Source organism: Typopeltis vanoorti, chromosome 25 (assembly GCF_054136105.1).
Source record: "Typopeltis vanoorti isolate ZY-2024b chromosome 25, IOZ_Tvanoo_1.0, whole genome shotgun sequence".
NCBI classification, from domain to species: domain Eukaryota; kingdom Metazoa; phylum Arthropoda; class Arachnida; order Uropygi; family Thelyphonidae; genus Typopeltis; species Typopeltis vanoorti.
Window position 1 is genome coordinate 43,780,477 of NC_143573.1, and position 19,754 is coordinate 43,800,230.

The 19,754-nt window shown below is 33.6% G+C and overlaps 1 protein-coding gene across 1 annotated transcript in view; it reads right to left on the reverse strand.

Moving 5' to 3' along the window:
- The window catches only part of arr (low-density lipoprotein receptor-related protein 6), a 351,307-nt gene that overhangs the window by 70,680 nt on the left and 260,873 nt on the right, over window positions 1-19,754 (reverse strand). Inside the window, exon 13 of the mRNA XM_090414658.1 lies at window positions 6,415-6,618. Coding sequence (XP_090270784.1) covers window positions 6,415-6,618 — 204 coding nt within the window. The remainder of the gene's footprint in view (window positions 1-6,414; window positions 6,619-19,754) is intronic.

Consider the following 19,754-nt stretch of genomic DNA (forward strand, 5'->3'; position numbering starts at 1 on the left):
TTATAACCTCAGAAAGGGGTAGGAGAGTTTTTTTTACTCTCCTGAATTCACTATAGTAAGCGTCTATTGTATTCTGACCTTCACATCATCTTCAATATGCGTGTGTGTGTGTGTCAGTAATATATACACATCCACAGAAATAAACACAAGCTAAACTACATCTCACTATGACAAACTGTGGAATTAATGTGTCAGCCAACTATTAATCCTAGCCAGATCTTGATTAAAAAAAAAATTAATAAGTAGATGAATTTTTTGTTACTGAAATAATATAAACTAAATATGAAATTATAAGATGACAAAGTCATCTTATAATTTCATATTGGAAACCTGAAGTGGCTTGAAAAAAGTTCCTTGTTTGATCTCTAGAGTAAGGATTCCAGACATTAAAAAAAAAAAAATAAAAATAAAAAATAGTGGGGAAAATCCTTAGCTCACCACAATACATATGTACAGTGAGTTTACAAAAATCTTTTGTGGATGCGAGCCACATCATTTTTTTAAAATAAATTTTAAATAATACTGTATATATATAAAAGAATTTAGGTGTTTTACTATGAAGCACTATTCATAATAGTGCTTCATGGTAAAAACAACACCAAGAGAAGAAAACAAATTAATTTATTGAACTTACTAATATTTAACTAGTTTTCTACCCAGCATCTTCAGAGCATACAAATTATAACTGTGACAAGCACACAGATGCTAAACTAAATCATTAGAAACAATTCAACCTGTAATTGAAACAGAACTAATGTCTAAATATGGCATCCTCTGTGAGCTGGATAATGACAAAGTTAATCTGGAAAAGTCAGACTATCTGGTCTCAGAATCACTATCTCCCAAATACTTGGCAAATTAATGCAACCATACTTATTGGGTTGAGGGAGCATATGTTGATTCAAAAATTTTGCAGAGCAGAGCTACAGAAACTTCTATGTAATACCAATGTCTTCTTCCCTTTAATCCTATGTGAAGGAGTATCCAAAGCACAGTCTACTAGCCCCAACTTGCCATACAGATAATCATGGATGTAATTTTTGTGTTCATCAAGATGAATGTTTACTGATCTACCAGTCTATACATAGTAGGCTAACCCACAGACAAAAGGAACTTAATGCATTCCATGATGTGCAAGATGAAGTCAATCTTTAGGAGAATGGATGAATCTGAATGAGTTGTTTGAAAGGTGACATGAAAATCATATTTACAGAGAACTTTAGCTATCTTTTTTAATGTACCTTAATATATTGGATGGGAATACTTTTGCTGTGATGCTGCAGGTTAGTTGCAAGAGAGATAAGGATGCATGAAATATTTTATCTTTATGTGGGTAGTAGCATTCGCCAAAAAGGTAATGTGAAAGTCCCCGAGCTCAATTTCCAAGGGCCATGTCATTTGAGCTAGGCCTATTTGAACAAATAGGCCTAGCTCAGTGAGTAAGTGTTTACAGGTGCCATGCTACTGGGAATACCCCTGGGGTATATATCAGGATATTTACGATAATATGAAAAAGTTACACCATTAAACTTCCAATCATCAATTTTCCTCCAAATTAATCTAGTATCTGTCAAGACTCCAATATTATAAAATCTTATATTTCTGTCTTCTAAGGCACTTTTTTAGTATATCAATCCACCTACGATCTTCCTCTGGGTCTTTTCCCAACCTGGCAAAGAAAACTTGATTTGCTAATCTTTCCTTTCTCATTCTGTTTAAGTGACCATGCCACCGACTTTAGCTCTACCAATACATTTATGAATACTAACAATGGCGAGTTCTTTCTTAATATCTTCAGGGATAATGTGATACTGCCATTGATGACATCTGCACTCCCCTAATCTCTCTCAGAAATCTCATATTAGAGGTCTCTAGTCTTTCATCAAGGGTTTTCTTTCTAACCCAGCTCTCGAATCCATAAGTTAAAACTGGTTTGAACACTGTCTTGTATACAACTAATTTAGTGTTTAGACAAATTTCTTTCTTATTCCATATAAATTTATTCAGCCGACTTCCAACCATACCAGCTTTACAAATTCTGTTCTCTATATCCATATTTAATTTACCATCATCATTAAATTCCTGCCGTGTACCCTCAAGGGGGGGTGTACAGGATATGACAGTACTACATGAAAAATTTACATCATTACTAACTTCCTATCTCCAATTTTCCTCCAAATCAATCTGTTACTTGTCAAGACTCCAACACTATCAGATCTTATATTTTTATCATCTAAGGCACTTTGTACCGTATCAATCCACCTATATCTTGGTATTCCTCTGGGTCGTTTTCCTAATCTTTCCTCTCCCATTCTATTTAAGTGACCATACCACCTGAGATTAGCAGGGCTAATCTCAGGTGGTATGGTCACTTAAATATCCAGGAATTAACACATCCAGGAATGCGTTAGCAGAGCTAACGCATTCCTGGATGCTGACAAATGTCAAGTTCTTTCCTAATGTCCTCGTTTTTAATATGCTGTTGCCATTGATGCCATCTGTTCATGCCTCTAATCTTTCTCAGGACTCTCATATCTGTGTTATCTAGTCTTTGGTCAAGTGTTTTACTTCTAACCCAGCTCTCAGATCCATAAGTTAAAATTAGTTTGAACACCATCTTGTATACAGCTAATTTAGTGTTCCGACTAATTTCTCTCTTATTCCATATGAATTTATTCAATTGACTTCCTATCATACCAGCTTTGTTGATTCTGTTGTCAATTTCCATATTTAATTTACCATCTTCACTAAAAATCGTGCCCAAGAAGCTGAAATATTTTACTTCTTCCACAGGTTCTCCATTCAAAACACAGCTGACATTTTCAATGATTCTGCCTATTTTCATTGTCTTTGTCTTTTTATTGCTGACCTTCATACCATATCTATTACAACAGTTATTCAATTTAGTCAGAGAATCTTGCAGACTTGTAGCAGATTTATTTAGAAGTATAACATCGTCTGCATAAAGCAAAGAGCTGACATTAGCATCTCCAATTTTGATATCATGATTAATACCACTTTCCTTCATAATGTGATCCATATGGATAATGAATAACAGAGGGGATAATGTACATTCTTGTCTCACACCAGATTTAACATTAAACCATCTTCCTGTACTTCCTTCAATTCTAACTGCCGACTTACAACTCAAATACAGACTAAGTATTGCTTGATATAATGTACAATTGACACCATATAACTGTAACATATTGAATAGCTTCTCTCTTGGCACCTTGTCATATGCTTTTTCCAGATCGACAAAACTTAAATACAGATCTTTGTTATATTCCCATGATTTCTCCACTATTTGTTGTAAAGTGAAGATCTGATCCTGACAGATTTAATTTACCATCTTCACTAAATACTGTGCATATATAACTCAAATGTTTTTTTGTTCTATAGGTTCACCAGTTAGGAAACAATTGATGTATTCAATGTTTCTGCCTATTTTCACTGTCTTTGTCTTTTAATTGCTTATGTTCATACCAAATTTATTACAATAGTTATTCAATTTATTCAGGGAATCTTGCAGATTTATTCAGAAGTATAACATCATATACATAAAGTAAAGAGCTAAGATTAACATTGCAATCTTGATATCAGATTTAATAACAATTTCCTTCATAGTGAATAACAGATCCACATACATAATGAATAACAGTGGAGATAATGTGCACCCTTGTTGCACACCTGATTTTTACTTCAAACCATCTTCCTGTACTTCCTTCAATTCTAACTGCTGACTTACAGCTTAAATAGAGACTATGTATTGATTGATATATAATGTCCTATTCACACCATATAACTGCAGTGTTTTGCAGAGCTTTCCACTTGGCACCATGTCATATGCCTTTTCAAAAAAAAACAACTATAAATCCTTGTTGTATTCTGAAGATTTCTTACCTATTTGTCTTAAAGTGAAAATCTGACCCTGAAAACTTCTATAAGCTTCCTTCCACAATTTTTGTTAGCCATTTCTCAAGCATATTTGCATAAATCTTACCAGGAAATTAGTAGGGAATTACCTCCGCAATTCTCACATTCAGTTTTATTTTCCTTTTTATAGATGGGTAATATGAGAGTTCTGCTCCAATCATCTGGAATTTGACCCTCTGACCTGGCCTTTTGAATTATGCACTGCAGCCACTGTGAAACTTTTATACCTCCATATTTGAGGCATTTCTAGCCAAATTTCATTTGTTCCAGCTGCCTTTCCACATTTCAAGTTTTTGATGACTTTTTCTACTTCAAATATTTGTATTGCAAGTTTTCTACCAAATGCTGACACTGCCTGTTTCATTTAGTAGTCTTTCAAAGTAATTACTCCAGACATCTAGAATATCGTTATCTTCAGTTTTCATGTCACTTTCATGATTTTTGATTCCTTTATAATACTTTTTCCTTCATTTCTAAGCCTTTTCATTATTTTGCCATCTTCCTGATATTTAATTTCTGATTTTACTAAAATCTTCCCATGACTTGTTTAGCTAGTTTTACATAGTGCTTCACTTTCTTACATTTTCCTCTGTATTCTCTAAGAGTACCAGTTGACTTACTTGCCAGGAATGTTCAATATGCTTTCTTCTTTTCCTTCGCTGCCTCTAACTTCCTGGTTCCACCATTGAGTTCTGATTTTTCTATCCTTAAAGACAACCTCACAACATGCCTCTCTGGCTGAATCAATCAATGCTTTCTTGAGGATTTGCCACTGAATCAACAAGGTTTGGTTCTTGCTTTCAAACTCTCATTTTTTCCTGAATGATGTTTGTGTATTTGAGTCTACAGTTCACCTCTTCAAGTTGCTCAACCTTGATTCATTTTAAATCTTTCTTCCACACTCTTCTTTTCAATATGAAATTCAATTTTATCCTGTTCAAAACTAAATAGTGATCACTTCCTATTTCAAATCCTCTGTATACTCTTGTGTCCTGAACCAGTGGAAAAACATCGCTAACAACTATAACATAGTCATATATAACATATCGACACAGTGCAACCAGACCACTGGTTTGAGTATAACTGTGTTGAGTGTTTGGTTTTCAAAATGTTCCATGTAAAAATTGGCTAACTTCAGGTGTGTGTGTGGAGGGGGGGGATAGAAGTCCCATCCAGTTATTTATATATTCTTGATTTTATATAAGTTTATATATTTTTTCCTTTCAATAAGAAGTAACTAATTATAATTAAATTATATCAGAGGGGAAATTTGTAAGCTCAATAAATGAATTAATTTTTTGTTCCTCTCTTGGTGTTGTTAACAACTGTGCGGTGCTATTATAAAATAATATTGATTATATCAACTACTTAGGCAAGTAAGCTGAATATTCAGTGTCCTATTAACTTCACTGACTGGTGAACAATATGAATATAAGCATAATCAACATGTTGGCATGGTAGTGTTGAGTCTTACTTTTACTGTACTTCGGTACAAAATAAAATTAAGAGAGCCACACTTGACAACGATGCCATATTAGTCAGTAATGACATATCTGTCCTATTTACAATGTCCCAATCACTGATATCATTCATCTTCTACATGACAAATTCCCACTTGATATCATAGCTTTATGCACTAGTTCTTATATATATATATATATATATATCTGACCCACACAAGAACGGTCACAAAGCTACAAATACTGACAAAGTCACAAATACTGACATAGTATTTATCAATACTATGTCAGTATTTATTTTTATTATAATCATGCTGGGTCCTGACTTCTCCAGGGAGTCAAGGACTCATCAAGGGATGGCCTCTTCCAGGTCACACAATGCCCAAATAATTATCATATCTTACTTTAAAAACATTTGTCAAAAATGCACTCACTACATCAAATGATAGCCCATTTTGCACACTCATCACATGCCAAGAGGAGAATTTGGACCTCACATGTCTTGAAACTACACCCTTACTTGGTTTTCAACAATGACCCTGACTTATCCCCAAGACTTGCCATGGGCATTCATCATGCATTTTGAATGGAAAGAATTTCTTATAGAATTTCTGAGTAGTGTGCTGTAATTTCACCTTTCTGAAACTTAAGTTTCTGCTCAGGTATGTTGAATGCATATTTGCATTTGCTGTAGTTGCCAAAATTCTGAACACCTTCCTATACAAACAGTAATAGCCTATAGAATCATTAAAAAAAACTACAAAACACTTCCATTCTCCCACTTCCAGTTTCTGGGAGAGGAGGTTTTCCTCTCCCAGAAATTCAGCTTTTTCATCCTACAAAACAAGCAAACTGCTCAGCAAAATTTTTTATTAAAATTTTTACTAAATGGAAACATATTCTACAGCATGATCAGTCTGCAATGTGCTTCCTTAAAGATTGCTGCATGAATGATTTAGCTTAAAAAAAAATAATATATATTATTTTATTATTATTTTATTATCTTGATATTTCTTACCTGACTGCCTTGATGTATGAAACACCAGAATATCAATAACAAAATCCAATTTATTTTTAATAAGTGTTCGATTTTCACCATTTGTTTTAACAGCTTTCTCAATACTATGAGTAGATAAGTCAGTCCAATAAATATAATCTTGATACTGGGTGAGACCATATGGTTTAGGAAGATTTTCTGCTATTACTTGAATTCTATTATTTCCTATAATTGACATAAACAAAAATTATTTTCTTGGTATTTAAAAATCTCGCAAATCATAGTAATAACAATGGGTTTACTTCTAAAAAAAAAACAATTTAATATAATTAAATTAAATGGAAATAATAATAAAAGGTATATCTTCTCCATTTACAACAAAACTCAAAATTAAAGAAAGAAAAGAAATACAGAAAAAAATAATAACAACAACTTACAAGAGAAATATAAAGAAATACATTAAGAGATTAAGAAAAATGCAAGAAAAGATAAGCGTTTATTGAGAGCCTACTAAATGAAGAGAAATTTTAGCTAATAGAGATGATACTAAAACATTACATAAAATTACAAGAACAATGTCAGGCAAGAAAAGAAGAAGGGGATATTATTAAAGACAAACACGGAAATAAAATAAACAATAATAAAAAGAAAATAGAAAGATGGATATAATACTTCAAAAAAATAATGAAGAAACCTGAAAAAGAAATTTAAATACCAGAAAGAAAATATATATATATTAAAAACAGACACTAAAGAAATTTTATAAAAGTGAAATATAAAAAAAGCAGCACTAGAGGTAAAAATGTAATACCAAATGAACTATTAAAAGTAGATATAGATTTAATTTAAAGAGAGAGAAAAACCACTGTAGTAATTTCCCAAGACTTCCCAGCTGAAGCATGCACCATCAAGTTTATTTTTTAAAAAAATTACTACAGCAAACCCCCCAAATATAACAGACTGGTCCCTAGGGATTCATTATAGCAAAAATTAGCCACATTTTCAATCCATTCACAGCTCTGCTTTATCATCATTGTCAAATTCCTGATATGTTCCCTCAAGGAGTGTACAGGATAATATGATAGTACTACATGAAAAAGTTATACCATGACTAACTTCCAATCAACAATTTTCCTCCAAGTTAATCTGTTATTTGTCAAGATTCCAATATTATAAAATATTATATTTCTGTCTTCTAAGGCACTTTTTACTGTATCAATCCACCTATATCTTGGTCTTACTCTGGATATTTTTCTGTAAATCTGACATAGAATATTTGTTTTGCTAATCCCATTCTGTTTAGGTAACCATACCACCTGAGATTAGTTCTGTTAAACACATTCCTGAATGCTAACAATGTAAAATTTCTTAATATCCTCATTTTTAATATAATACTGCCATTGATGTCATTGTTCACTCATACTAATTTTTCTCAGAACTCTCAAAATCTGTGGTCTCCAATCTTTGATCAAGTGTTCTATTTCTAACACAACTCTCAGATCCATAAATTAAAATTGGTTTGAACACTGTCTTGTATACAGCTAATTTAGTGTTTTGACAAATTTTTCTTCGTCATCATGCTTGACAAGGATTTAGGTCTAGAGTTGCCTGTTCTAGCCTTAGAAGTCATTGTTGAAACTCTAAAGTGGATGTCCTGGTTTTCTTTTCCCAAATGGTTTGTAATTTAAAGCTTGTTTTGGTAATCTTTCTGTTTTCATTCTTTCAACGTGTTCCACCCATTTATGTTTATGTATTTTTTCTCATTTTTAAAATAAAAGTGGGCTTATATATATTCTATTCTATATTTTGATAATTATTGTTTGAACGACAGTCATAGTATTTCGGTATTAGTAATATTATTTCTGTAATAGTAATAATAATTTTACTATTATTTCGCTGCTGTTCTATATTTTTGAAATTTGTTATGCTGTCCTTTCAAATCTAATTTTGTCCACATTATCTCTTATAAGTGTTCCTAGGTAATTTTAACTGTTAATATTTGGCCCTTTTATATTAAGTAAGAGACATTTTCTTTGACCATGTGGACAGACTTATGTGTTCGTCATACATGTTGTTTATTTTTTAACAGTATATATTAGAACACAGAATAATAAGTAAATAATTATTTATTAACTTATTGCTGATATTTCGCTGGTGTTATAACCAGCATCTTCAGAGCACAAAAACACAGTTTGTCACAATACGCGAGACTATAACAACATGGTGTAAATAACGGACTAGTTAAACAAAATTGTAACAGCAACAAAAAGACTAGAGTTCTGACTTTGGTGCCCTCAGCAGCTATCACATAAGACTAGAGTCCTAAACAGAGAAAAAAATTGGTACTGGTTTTTTCTTAAGATGACTGTCTCCCAGATTTTAGGCAAATTTATACAGCCATATTTGTTGAGATTTGGAGTGTGTTTCAGGGCTTCTGTTGCCTCTAAGAACAATCTCTCTGACTTGTAAGAGCTTCTGTGCAGTACTTTTGTATTCTTCCAGTTGATCCTATCTGCAGGGGTATCCAGAGCATGGTCTGCTAGGCCCGACTTGCATAGTGATAATATCTTTTGTGTTTGTTGATGCGGATGTTCACAGTTCTTCCTGTTTGACCGTGGAAGGCTTGATTACATGAGGAGGGTACTTCGTAGAATCCTGGATATGATAAAGGGGGGATGCTGTCCTTGGGTGAGCGGATAAGGGTTGCTAATTTGCCACATGGTTTGAATGTGGTACGTAGTTCATATTTATTAACAATTCTAGAAATTTTTTTGGATGTGTCTTTAATGTATGGGATGGTGACTGTTTTGTTGTAGTTCTCTGTGGTGGACAGTGGGAGGGATTTCTTAGGAGCGTTTAGTATTTTGTTTATCTTATGGGAATTATAGCCATTGGCCAAGAAGGTGTGGCGTAAGTGAGCCAGTTCAGCCGCAAGAGCATTGTCATTGGAACAGATTTCTCTCGCTCTGTGGGTTAGCGTTTTTAAAATGCCATATTGTTGAGAAGGGTGATTCTGTGATTTTTTGTGTAAATATCTCCCTGTATGTGTGGGTTTTCTAAAAACTGAAAATGATAAGGAACTATCTGGAAGACGTGATAAGTGTATCCAGGAAGGGCAGATAGTTATTAGCTTCCAGTTCCATTGTAAAGTGGATTTTTGGATGTTGGCTATTTAAATGCACTAAGAATGCTTCTAATGTCTCTGGGCCATGTGGCCAAATAGCAAGCACATCGTCAACATAGTGTAGCCAAAGTGTTAGTTTGAGAGTGGCTGTATTGATTGCTAGTTTTTCCAGGTGTTCTATGTAAAAGTTGGCTGGGGGGAAGGGAGAAGTCCATGGCTGTCCTATCTATTTGTTTGTATATTTTCCCTTTCCATGTGAAATATCCTGCATGTATTGTGAATTTGAATGGTTCAAATATATTAGGGGGGAAGTGTGACTTCAGTAGGTTGAAGGTTTCTATTAGTGGTACATTTGTGAATAGTGAGGTGATATCAAAGCTTACCATTAAGTCTGAGCTTTTTAGGGTATGGGGTTGTAAGATGCTTTTTAGGTGGGCTGAATTTTTGACAAAGGAGGGAGAATTGTTTGTGAGAGTGGCTAGTAGCTTAGCTAAATGTCCAGCCAGTTTGTATGTGGGACTATTTATACTGCCCACAATTGGGTGTAAGGGTGTACCTTGTTTGTTAAAACACCTAGGATTTATGGAGCACCAAAAATTCACAAACAAGGTACACCCTTACACCCAATTGTGGACAGTATAAATAGTCCCACATACAAACTGGCTGGACATTTAGCTAGGCTACTAGCTAAGCTTAACATTGGTGAAAGCTAATTTTTTTTATGTGGTTTCCACCCACAAAAGGTGGAAAGGTTATTAATAAACCTATAGTACATTGTACTGTGAGTAGGCTAAGGATTTTTTTTCTTTTTCTTTTTTCATTTTTATCAGTTATATATATATATATATTTTATTTATTTCTGCATTGTCTGGAAACCCTGCTCTAACTTTTTCAAGCCACTTTGGGCCTCCAATAAGCGGAATGGTGGTCTCACCTGGGCAAAGAAATTCATCTCTGACCTAAAGCCAATCACAAATATTCATGCCCATGGTGGGATTTGAACCTGCGACCTGTTGGTTGGAGAGTATAAATTAATTTTATATATATAAATTTATATAAAATTTATATATAAATTTTAAGTTCTGTAAGAACTTAAAAATGTATGCTTAAATGAAATTCACTCATGTCATTTTTGTGCTCATTACATGCATACAGTTATAGATAGATAGAAGTTGCATAATAACAAATAGATTCTCATGAGTTGAAGTTTCCATAACTTGAAATGTCCATAGTTATTTTGTCTAGTGAGCACCATATACAGCTTATTAGAATGAAAAATATTTATTTAATTACTGGTTTCATACATTACAGATTAAATACAAATAGAAACAAAGGTATTAGTTGAAAGATTTTAAATTAATAACTCTTATGCATCAAATTCAAAGAGATGTTGAATATAGATCGAGATGTCAAATGTGTGGCTGATTGCTACAAATGTGTAACTTCTCTCATGGCTTAATTCATTAATATGTAGGTCTTTGATATATGCCAATCAAAGATGGTTTAAGACCTTGAATTTTACATATAGTTTGATCCACATTGCTATTGCAAGAATCTCACATAATCATTTTACTTATTATGTTTAGTTTTTACAGTATTATGTATACTGAGCATAAATTTCATAAAAAAAGGTTTAAGTTTTGTTATATGATAAAATGGATAAAGTAATCTTTTAAAATGTATATATATATATATATATATATATATATATATATATGTGTGTGTGTGTGTGTGTGTGTGTGTGTGTGTGTTTGCATTTATTAATGCAATTGTACACTTAGTGTCTTAGTTATTAGAACTGCTATGTGGTTAAGCAGTAACATAACAAAAGGAGACTTAAATATATTTAAGTAGTAAATTTGCTTACTGTATATTGTAGTCCTTAGTGAGTTACATGAAAATAACATTGTATGTTGGTTTATAGTAATCTTCCTATGCCATACAGTTATAACATGCAGTTGCTGTAGTAATGGCAGCCATGTTGTCGCTAGAGCTTCACTTTGAATCTCAATAACTGGCATGTGCTTTAGTCGTGAGTTTTTAAAACAGCTGTCACTGGGTCAGCTGATTAGTGATTAGTTACTTGCTTTATGATTTTGGCTTTTTGTGGGAGATGAATTTCAACGTCTGGTGTGAGACCACTGTCCTGCTTATTGCAGGCCTGAAGTGGCTTGGAAAAAAAAGTTCCATGTTTATTCTCTAGAGCAGGATTTCTCAAACTGTGTTCCGCGGAAGGTGAATAGGTGTTCCGTGAGAAGTTCTGAAATTTGTCATTTTAGCTTTCTAAGCATTTGTCATGAATAAATATTTTATAGTAAAAATATTCTGAGGAGAATAATATTAGTGAATATGTCGAAATGCTCAGATCCAGAACACCTAATGACATTTGTGTATCGTTAATTTTCACACATCGAAACCTTTCAACATTTGAGAAAGGGAATACCGCTGTTTATGATGGGTCAATAAAATTGCCTGCAAGCCCATTACAACAATTGGTGTCATATCTTCTGTTCTCAAAACTGAAAGAAATGACATCTGTGTTGCAAATGTCAGTGACCAAGCAGCATATTTTTAAACATGGAAGTTCATGAATTATTGTTAATTTTCACACATCAAAATCTTTCAACAATTGGGAAAGAGAATACTGCCGTTTATGACCGATCATAAAAATTGCCTGCAAGACGATTACAACAATGGGCGACATGTTCTCAAAACTGAAGAAAATGACATCTGTGTTGCAAATGTTAATGACCAATCAGCAAGGCAGTATAAAGAAAATTTTTCCACTAAAATTGAAGATCAAGGTAGTCTGTATCCAGTTCTCAAATCTATTACTACTGAATACTTTCTTTGCAAGTTCATATTGCAGTATGTAAGTGCTTGTTCTGAAACCAGAGTGCCGTGATTTTTTTTAAAGTAATAGGAATACAGAATTAAAATTAATATGAATAAGAGACAAGGCACTTTGTTTAATTTTTGGATTAAGAAATCTCTTATTGAAGGAGTTTGTGACGGAACAGATAGTGAGTCATCCACCTCAAGCCTACAAAGATCTCCAGGATGTACAAAAGGAGAGGAAAACTACCAGCACACAGGAGAAAAAGTCTACATTCACTCGTAAGTACTTATAATAATATTATAAATGTATTTGGTGATCAGAAATCTGAAAACAATCCCCAACTCAACATCACCAGAGTTAAAGATCAGTACTATCAATGTAAGAAGCCTGAATGGCAAAGAAATGGAGCTAGCTGAGGAATTAGATAAGTACAAGATCGACATAATAGGAGTGACTGAAACAAAAAAGACCAAAACTGGTGAGATCTTTCTGAGCAATAAATACAAAATGTTATATTCAGGCAATGACAATCAAGGAAAAGAAGGAGTAGCCATAGTATTCAACACAAAACACGAGGCTAATCTTCTTGAAAGGCAGTCAGTCTCAAGTAGAGTAATGTGGGCAAATGTGAGAATGGGGAACTGGACAATGAGACTTATTTGTGCCTATGGTCCCACAGAAGGTTCTACTAAGGTAGAAGTGGAGGAGTTTTTTGAGGCTTTAGAAAAAGCAACAGACACAATGAAAAATGAAAAGTTGGTCCTTGTTGGGGATCTAAATAGCAGAGTAGGAAATGATTGTGAGACATACAAAAATATTTGGAAAAAATTTGGAGAAAAGAGCAAAGCTAATAATAATGGCAAATATCTGTTGGATTTCTGCTCAGGACATGGACTGGTTATTACTAACACCATGTTCCAACATAAAAATGTGCACAAATTCATATGGAGAGAAGAGGCTAGGAATAAGAAAAGTCTCATTGACTATGTTATTGTTGATAGTGATGTTTTCTCCCTGGTTCAGGACACCAGAGTGTACAGAGGAATTGAAATTGGAAGTGATAACCATTTAGTCTTGAGCAGGATAAAATTGAATTTAATATTGAAAAGAATAAAACGTAAGATAGTTTTAAAGCGAATAAAAGTTGAGCAGCTCTCAGATGTGAACTGTAGACTAAAATACACAAGGATTATTGAAGAAAAAATGAAAGAGTTTGAGAACAGGAATCAAACCTTGGAGATTCAGTGGCAAACTCTGAAGAAAACATTGATTGATTCTGCCAGAGAGGCATGTGGTGAGGTTGTCTGTAAGGATAAAAAAATCAGAACTCCCTGGTGGACACAGGAAGTTAAACAGGCAGTGAAGGAAAAGAAGAAAGCATATCAAAAGTTCCTGGCAAATAAGTCAGTTTGTGCTCTTAGAGAATATAGAGACAAATGCAAGAATGCTAAACACTGTGTAAAACTAGCTAAACAAAAGTCATGGGAGGACTTTGGCAAGAATATAGAAAATAAATATCAAGAAGGTGGCAAAATATTCTGGAGGTTGTTGAAGAAGCTTAGGAATGGAGGAAAGAGTGCTGTAAAAGGAATTAGAGATGATAAAGGTGACATGAAAACGGGAGAAAAAGATATCCTTGAAGTATGGAGTAATTACTTTGAAAAACTGCTAAATGAAACAAGCAGTGATGACAGCACAGTGGTAAAAAACACTGACCAGACATGCAGTCAGGAATACATATCCATACTTGAAGTAGAAAAAGCCATCAAAGGCTTGAAATGTGGAAAGGCAGTAGGAGTAGATGATATTCGACCAGAAATGCTGAAGTATGGTGGTATAAGAGTCTTACAGTGGCTGCATTGCATAGTTCAGAAAGCCTGGACAGAGGGACGAATTCCCGATGATTGGAGTAGAGCTCTCATAGTACCCATATATAAAAAGGGAAATAAAACTGAATGTGAGAATTACAGAGGTATTTCTCTACTGAGTGTTCCTGGCAAGATCTATGCAACATACTTGAGAAATGGTTGAGAAGAATTGTGGAAGAAAAGCTTGGTCAAGAACAAGCCGGATTCAGGCTAAATAGAGGCTGTCAGGATCAGATCTCCACTTTACGACAAATAGTCGAGAAAGCATGGGAATATAACAAAGATCTGTATTTAAGTTTTGTCAATTTGGAAAAGGCATATGACAAGGTGCCAAGAGAGAAGCTATTCAATACGCTGCAGTTATATGGTGTCAATGGGGCATTATATCAAGCAATACTTAGTCTTTATTTGAGTTGTAAGTCAGCAGTTAGAATTGAAGGAAGTACAGGAAGATGGTTTAATGTTAAATCTGTTGTGAGACAAGGATGTACATTATCCCCTCTGTTATTCATTATCTATATGGATCACATTATGAAGGAAAGTGGTATTAAACATGATATCAAAATTGGAGATGTTAATGTCAGCTCTTTGCTTTATGCAGACGATGTTATACTTCTAAATAAATCTGCTACAAGTCTGCAAGATTCCCTGACTAAATTGAATAGCTGTTGTAATAGATATGGTATGAAGGTCAGCAATAAAAAGACAAAGACAATGAAAATAGGCAGAATCATTGAAAATGTCAACTGTGTTGTGAATGGTGAACCTGTGGAACAAGTAAAACATTTCAGCTATTTAGGCACGATTTTTACTGAAGATGATAAATTAAATATAGAAATAGACAACAGAATCAGCAAAGCTGGTATGGTAGGAAGTCAATTGAATAACTTCATATGGAATAAGAGAGAAATTAGTCGGAACACTAAATTAGCTGTATACAAGACAGTGTTCAAACCAGTTTTAACTTATGGATCTGAGAGCTGGGTCAGAAGTAAAACACTTGACCAAAGACTAGAGACCACAGATATGAGAGTCCTGAGAAAGATTATAGGCGTGAACAGATGGCATCATTGGCAATATCATATTAAAAACGAGGATATTAGGAAAGAACTTGACATTGCCAGCATCCAGGAATGTGTTAGTAGAGCTAATCTCAGGTGGTATGGTCACTTAAACAGAATGGGCGAGGAAAGATTAGCAAAACAAGTGTTCTCTGCCAGGTTGGCAGCAAAACGATCCAGAGGAAGACCAAGATATAGGTGGATTGATACGGTACAAAGTGCTTTAGACAATAGAAATATAAGATCTGATAATGTTGGAGTCTTGACAAGTAACAGACTGATTTGAAAGAAAATTGTAGATAGGAAATTAATAATGATGTAATTTTTTTCATGTAGTACTATCATATCCTGTACACCCCTTGAGGGTACATGGCAGGAATTTGATGATGATGGTGATCAGAATGGGATATATCAATGAAAATCAACACAAATTAATTTAATGATATTTGCCTGAAGAAACTACGACATGCTACAAAATTTCATTAGTCCAGTGATTGATAACTAATTTAAATGTAATTTATATTTTTCAACATGCCACCCCGTATACATAAGTATACTAATACTCTTTATGATTATGCTATAATTAATTATTAATACTTATGTTAATGTGTGAACTTTAAAAGGTATTTACAAGTAAATTTCTTGGGACTGGGCCCTCGGAAAAAAAAAAAGCATGTTAAACGAGCAGGTTGCTAAAAAAATAGAAAAAATACAATTATCAAATGATACTGTTCCACGCCGCATCAAAGATCTTTCTGCTGACATAGAAAAAGAGCTAAATCATCGACATAGACTTTGCAGTGAATATTCATTGCAAATGGATGAATCTACAGATGTCGCAGGACTCGCTGCATTACTAGTGTTTGTTCGCTACATATTTGATAAAAGTATTGAAGAAGATTTACTCATGTGCGAATATCTATAAGAAAAAACTACCGGAGAAGATATATTCAACTGTATTAATAATTATATTACAAAATAGGAAATCGGTTGGGAGAAGTATATTGATATTTGTACAGATGCTGCTCAAGCAATGGTAGGAAAAATGCAAGGAGTTGTAACAGGTATCCTGCAAGTAGCTACAAGAGCCACCAAAAGTCGTGTTTTGCATAGACAATCACTAGTAACAAAAAAAATTCCTACATATTTAAAAGCTATTTTGGATGAAGCCGTAAAAATGATCAACTATGTAAAATCTCGACCACTTCAATTCAAATTATTTAATATTTTGTGCGATGAAATGGGTAGTGCAAATAACGCACTTTTATTACATACTGAAGTGAGATGGCTATCCAGAGGAAAAGCATTATTGAGGCTTTTTGAACTTCGTAGTGAGTTAATGGTCTTCTTGATGTCACATAATTTAGGACAAAATTTTATTGAATTATTAAGAAATTATTCATGGTTGATGAGTCTTGCGTATCTGACAGATATTTTTACAAAGTGCAATGAAATTAACTTATCATTACAAGGAAAGAATATTACAATTTTTAATACAAGAGATAAAATTGCAACTTCTGATAGGAAGTTGAAATTCTGGATCTCTATAGTTGAACAGAATAATTTTGATTGTTTTCCCACCTTGCATGAATTTTTGACTGAAATAAATTCTAAAGTAAATGAAGAAGTCTCTAACGTAATTTTAGAACACTTGCACGACTCACAATTAAACCTTTTGAAATATTTTCCAAAATCCAGTGAGGACAATTCCTGGGCTCTGAATCCATTTACAGTGACAGCTCAGCCAGCAGGCTTCAGCGCAAGTGACTATAAAAATTTAATTGACTTAATTAGTGACTCTGATTTAAAACAAAAATACAAGGAACTACCAATAAATGATTTCTGGACAAGCATGTCAAAACTAGCTATTCTTGTTTTATTTCCTTTTACAACGACATATTTATGCGAGGCAGGATTTTCATATTATGCTGCAACCAAATCAAAGTCCAGGAACAGATTCGATGCTACACCAAATATGAGAATTCAACTTTCTAATATTGTGCCTGATATCAAAAGAATTTGTAATTCAAAGACACAAAAACTTCGGAGTCATTAAGAACTTTATTTGCAATATACGTTTTACTATTTTTATGTGTTTTGTTTTTACTAATTAACATTTGACAATAAATGATTAATTTTTCTTAACGCTTAGATTTACTCATTTATTTTATTTATATTTAACCTACAAAACCAGCACACAGGAGAAAAAGTCTGCATTCACTCGTAAGTACTTATATTATAAATTTTTGGTGATCAGAATGGGATACATCAATGAAAATCAGCACAAATTAATTTAATAATGGTTTAATTGATGTTTAATTAATTAATAATTAATTGCCAATCATTAATAATTAATTAACTATTATTAATTAACAATAAAATAAGCTAAATTATGAATTATTAATTAATACATTACAAAATAACCAAGGTGTTCTGTAAGCATTTCAGGATTTGTCAAGTGTTCCGTTGTAGAAAAAGTTTGAGAAACTCTGCTCTAGAGCAAGGTTTCCGGACAATGTAAAAATAATAAATAAAAAAAAAAAAAAAAAAAAAAATCGCAAAAAAATCCTTAACTCATCCACAGTAATTACAGTCCATCGAATCTAAAATTAAAGTAGTCTTTGTTGTGGTATAGTTAACTTATCTAGAAACAAAGGAAGAGACATTTTCTTTGGATTTTATTGGACCATGATTCTTTATAAATATATGTATACAATTGTCTACAGGTTTCGCCAGCTTAAGTCTGTCTGGCTTCTTCAGGTCAAGAAATGGGTACACTAACATTAAATGCTAAAAAGGAATGCAGTAACGACAGTAAAATTAATTAAAATTGAAATGACGACATTAAGAGCATGGAACGCGGAGACTTAGTCATTGTTTGTAGATCGCACTTTATAGTTTTTCACAAAATTAAGTTCTGCTATACATAGTGAATTTATTAAGCTTTTCTAAATGTCTTTTAATATCATGCCTTGATTTCTGTTGAGATTGTCTCCTATGCGGAGTACCACTGCAGCTTCTTTAAAGTTTCTGCATCTGAAATCTTCTACAATGTATGGCAAGGAGCTGTTGTCTCAATCGATGGAGTGGTTCGAAATCAAGAAATGATGGACCAGTCCTGAGGTCTGTTCTGTTGTTGTTGACATCTCCTATATGTTCTTTTTTTCAGATTTCTGGGCATCGTGATGTTTGGCTTATATAATTCAGTCCACAGGAACATGGGATGCTATATACACCTGCATGCTTTTAGAAGACGATGCTGTCCTTAGTAGATCTTAACATGTGTTGTGTAGTTAAAATAGGTTTGAAGGCAACCCTGATGTTGAAAGACTGCATGATTTTTGCCATTTTTGTTGAAACTGAGCCGGCATAAGGTATGACGGTGGACGATGTATACTGCGTCAATTAAAGTTGTCACTGTGAGCTGTTTCTATTGAGAATCTTTTGGATAATATTTTTTGGGTAACCATTTTTGACTAGAGTTTTAGATATGAGTGAGAGCTCATCAAGCAGATCTTTTACTTCTGTGATGATATTTGTAGCTCTATTTTTAAGCACATGTATAATGCTAAGTTTTTGTGCATAATGGAGAGTAGATTTAAAGTGAAGATAATGTCCAGTGTCTGTAGGTTTGTGGTAGAGTGCGAGCTTGATTTGTCCATTCTCTTGTTTTTTTTATTAGTACGTCCAAAAAAGGTAATTGATTATTATTTTCCTGAAGAAGCCAGACAGATTTAAGCTGGTGAAACTTGTAGACGATTGTATACATATATTTATAAAGAATCATGGTCCAATAAAAGCCAAAGAAAATGTTGTTTATTTTTTAATGGTATATATATTAGAACACAGAATAATAAGTAAATAATTATTTATTAACTTATTGCTGATATTTCGCTGGTGTTATAACCAGCATCTTCAGAGCACAAAAACACAGTTTGTCACAATATGTGAGACTATAACAACATGGTGTAAATAACGGACTAGTCAAACAAAACTGTAGCAACAACAGACTAGAATTCTGACTTTGGTGCCCTCTATCTGAAAAAAAAAAAAAAAATGTGGCTATCACATAAGACTAGAGTCCTAAACAGAAAAAAACCAGTACTAGTTTTTTCTTAAGATGACTGTCTCCCAGATTTTAGGCAAATTTATACAGCCGTATTTGTTGAGATTTGGAGTGTGTTTCAGGGCTTCTGTTGCCTCTAAGAACAATCTCTCTGACTTGTAAGAGCTTCTGTGCAGCACTTTTGTGTTCTTCCAGTTGATCCTGTCTGCAGGAGTATCCAGAGCATGGTCTGCTAGGCCTGACTTGCCATAGTGATAATGCCGGATGTATCATTTGTGTTTATTGATGTGGATGTTCACAGTTCTTCCTGTTTGACCACAGTAGGCTTGATTACATGAGCAGGGTACTTCGTAGACTCCTGGATATGATAAAAGGGCACCCAGGTGTGCTTGGATTCAAATTG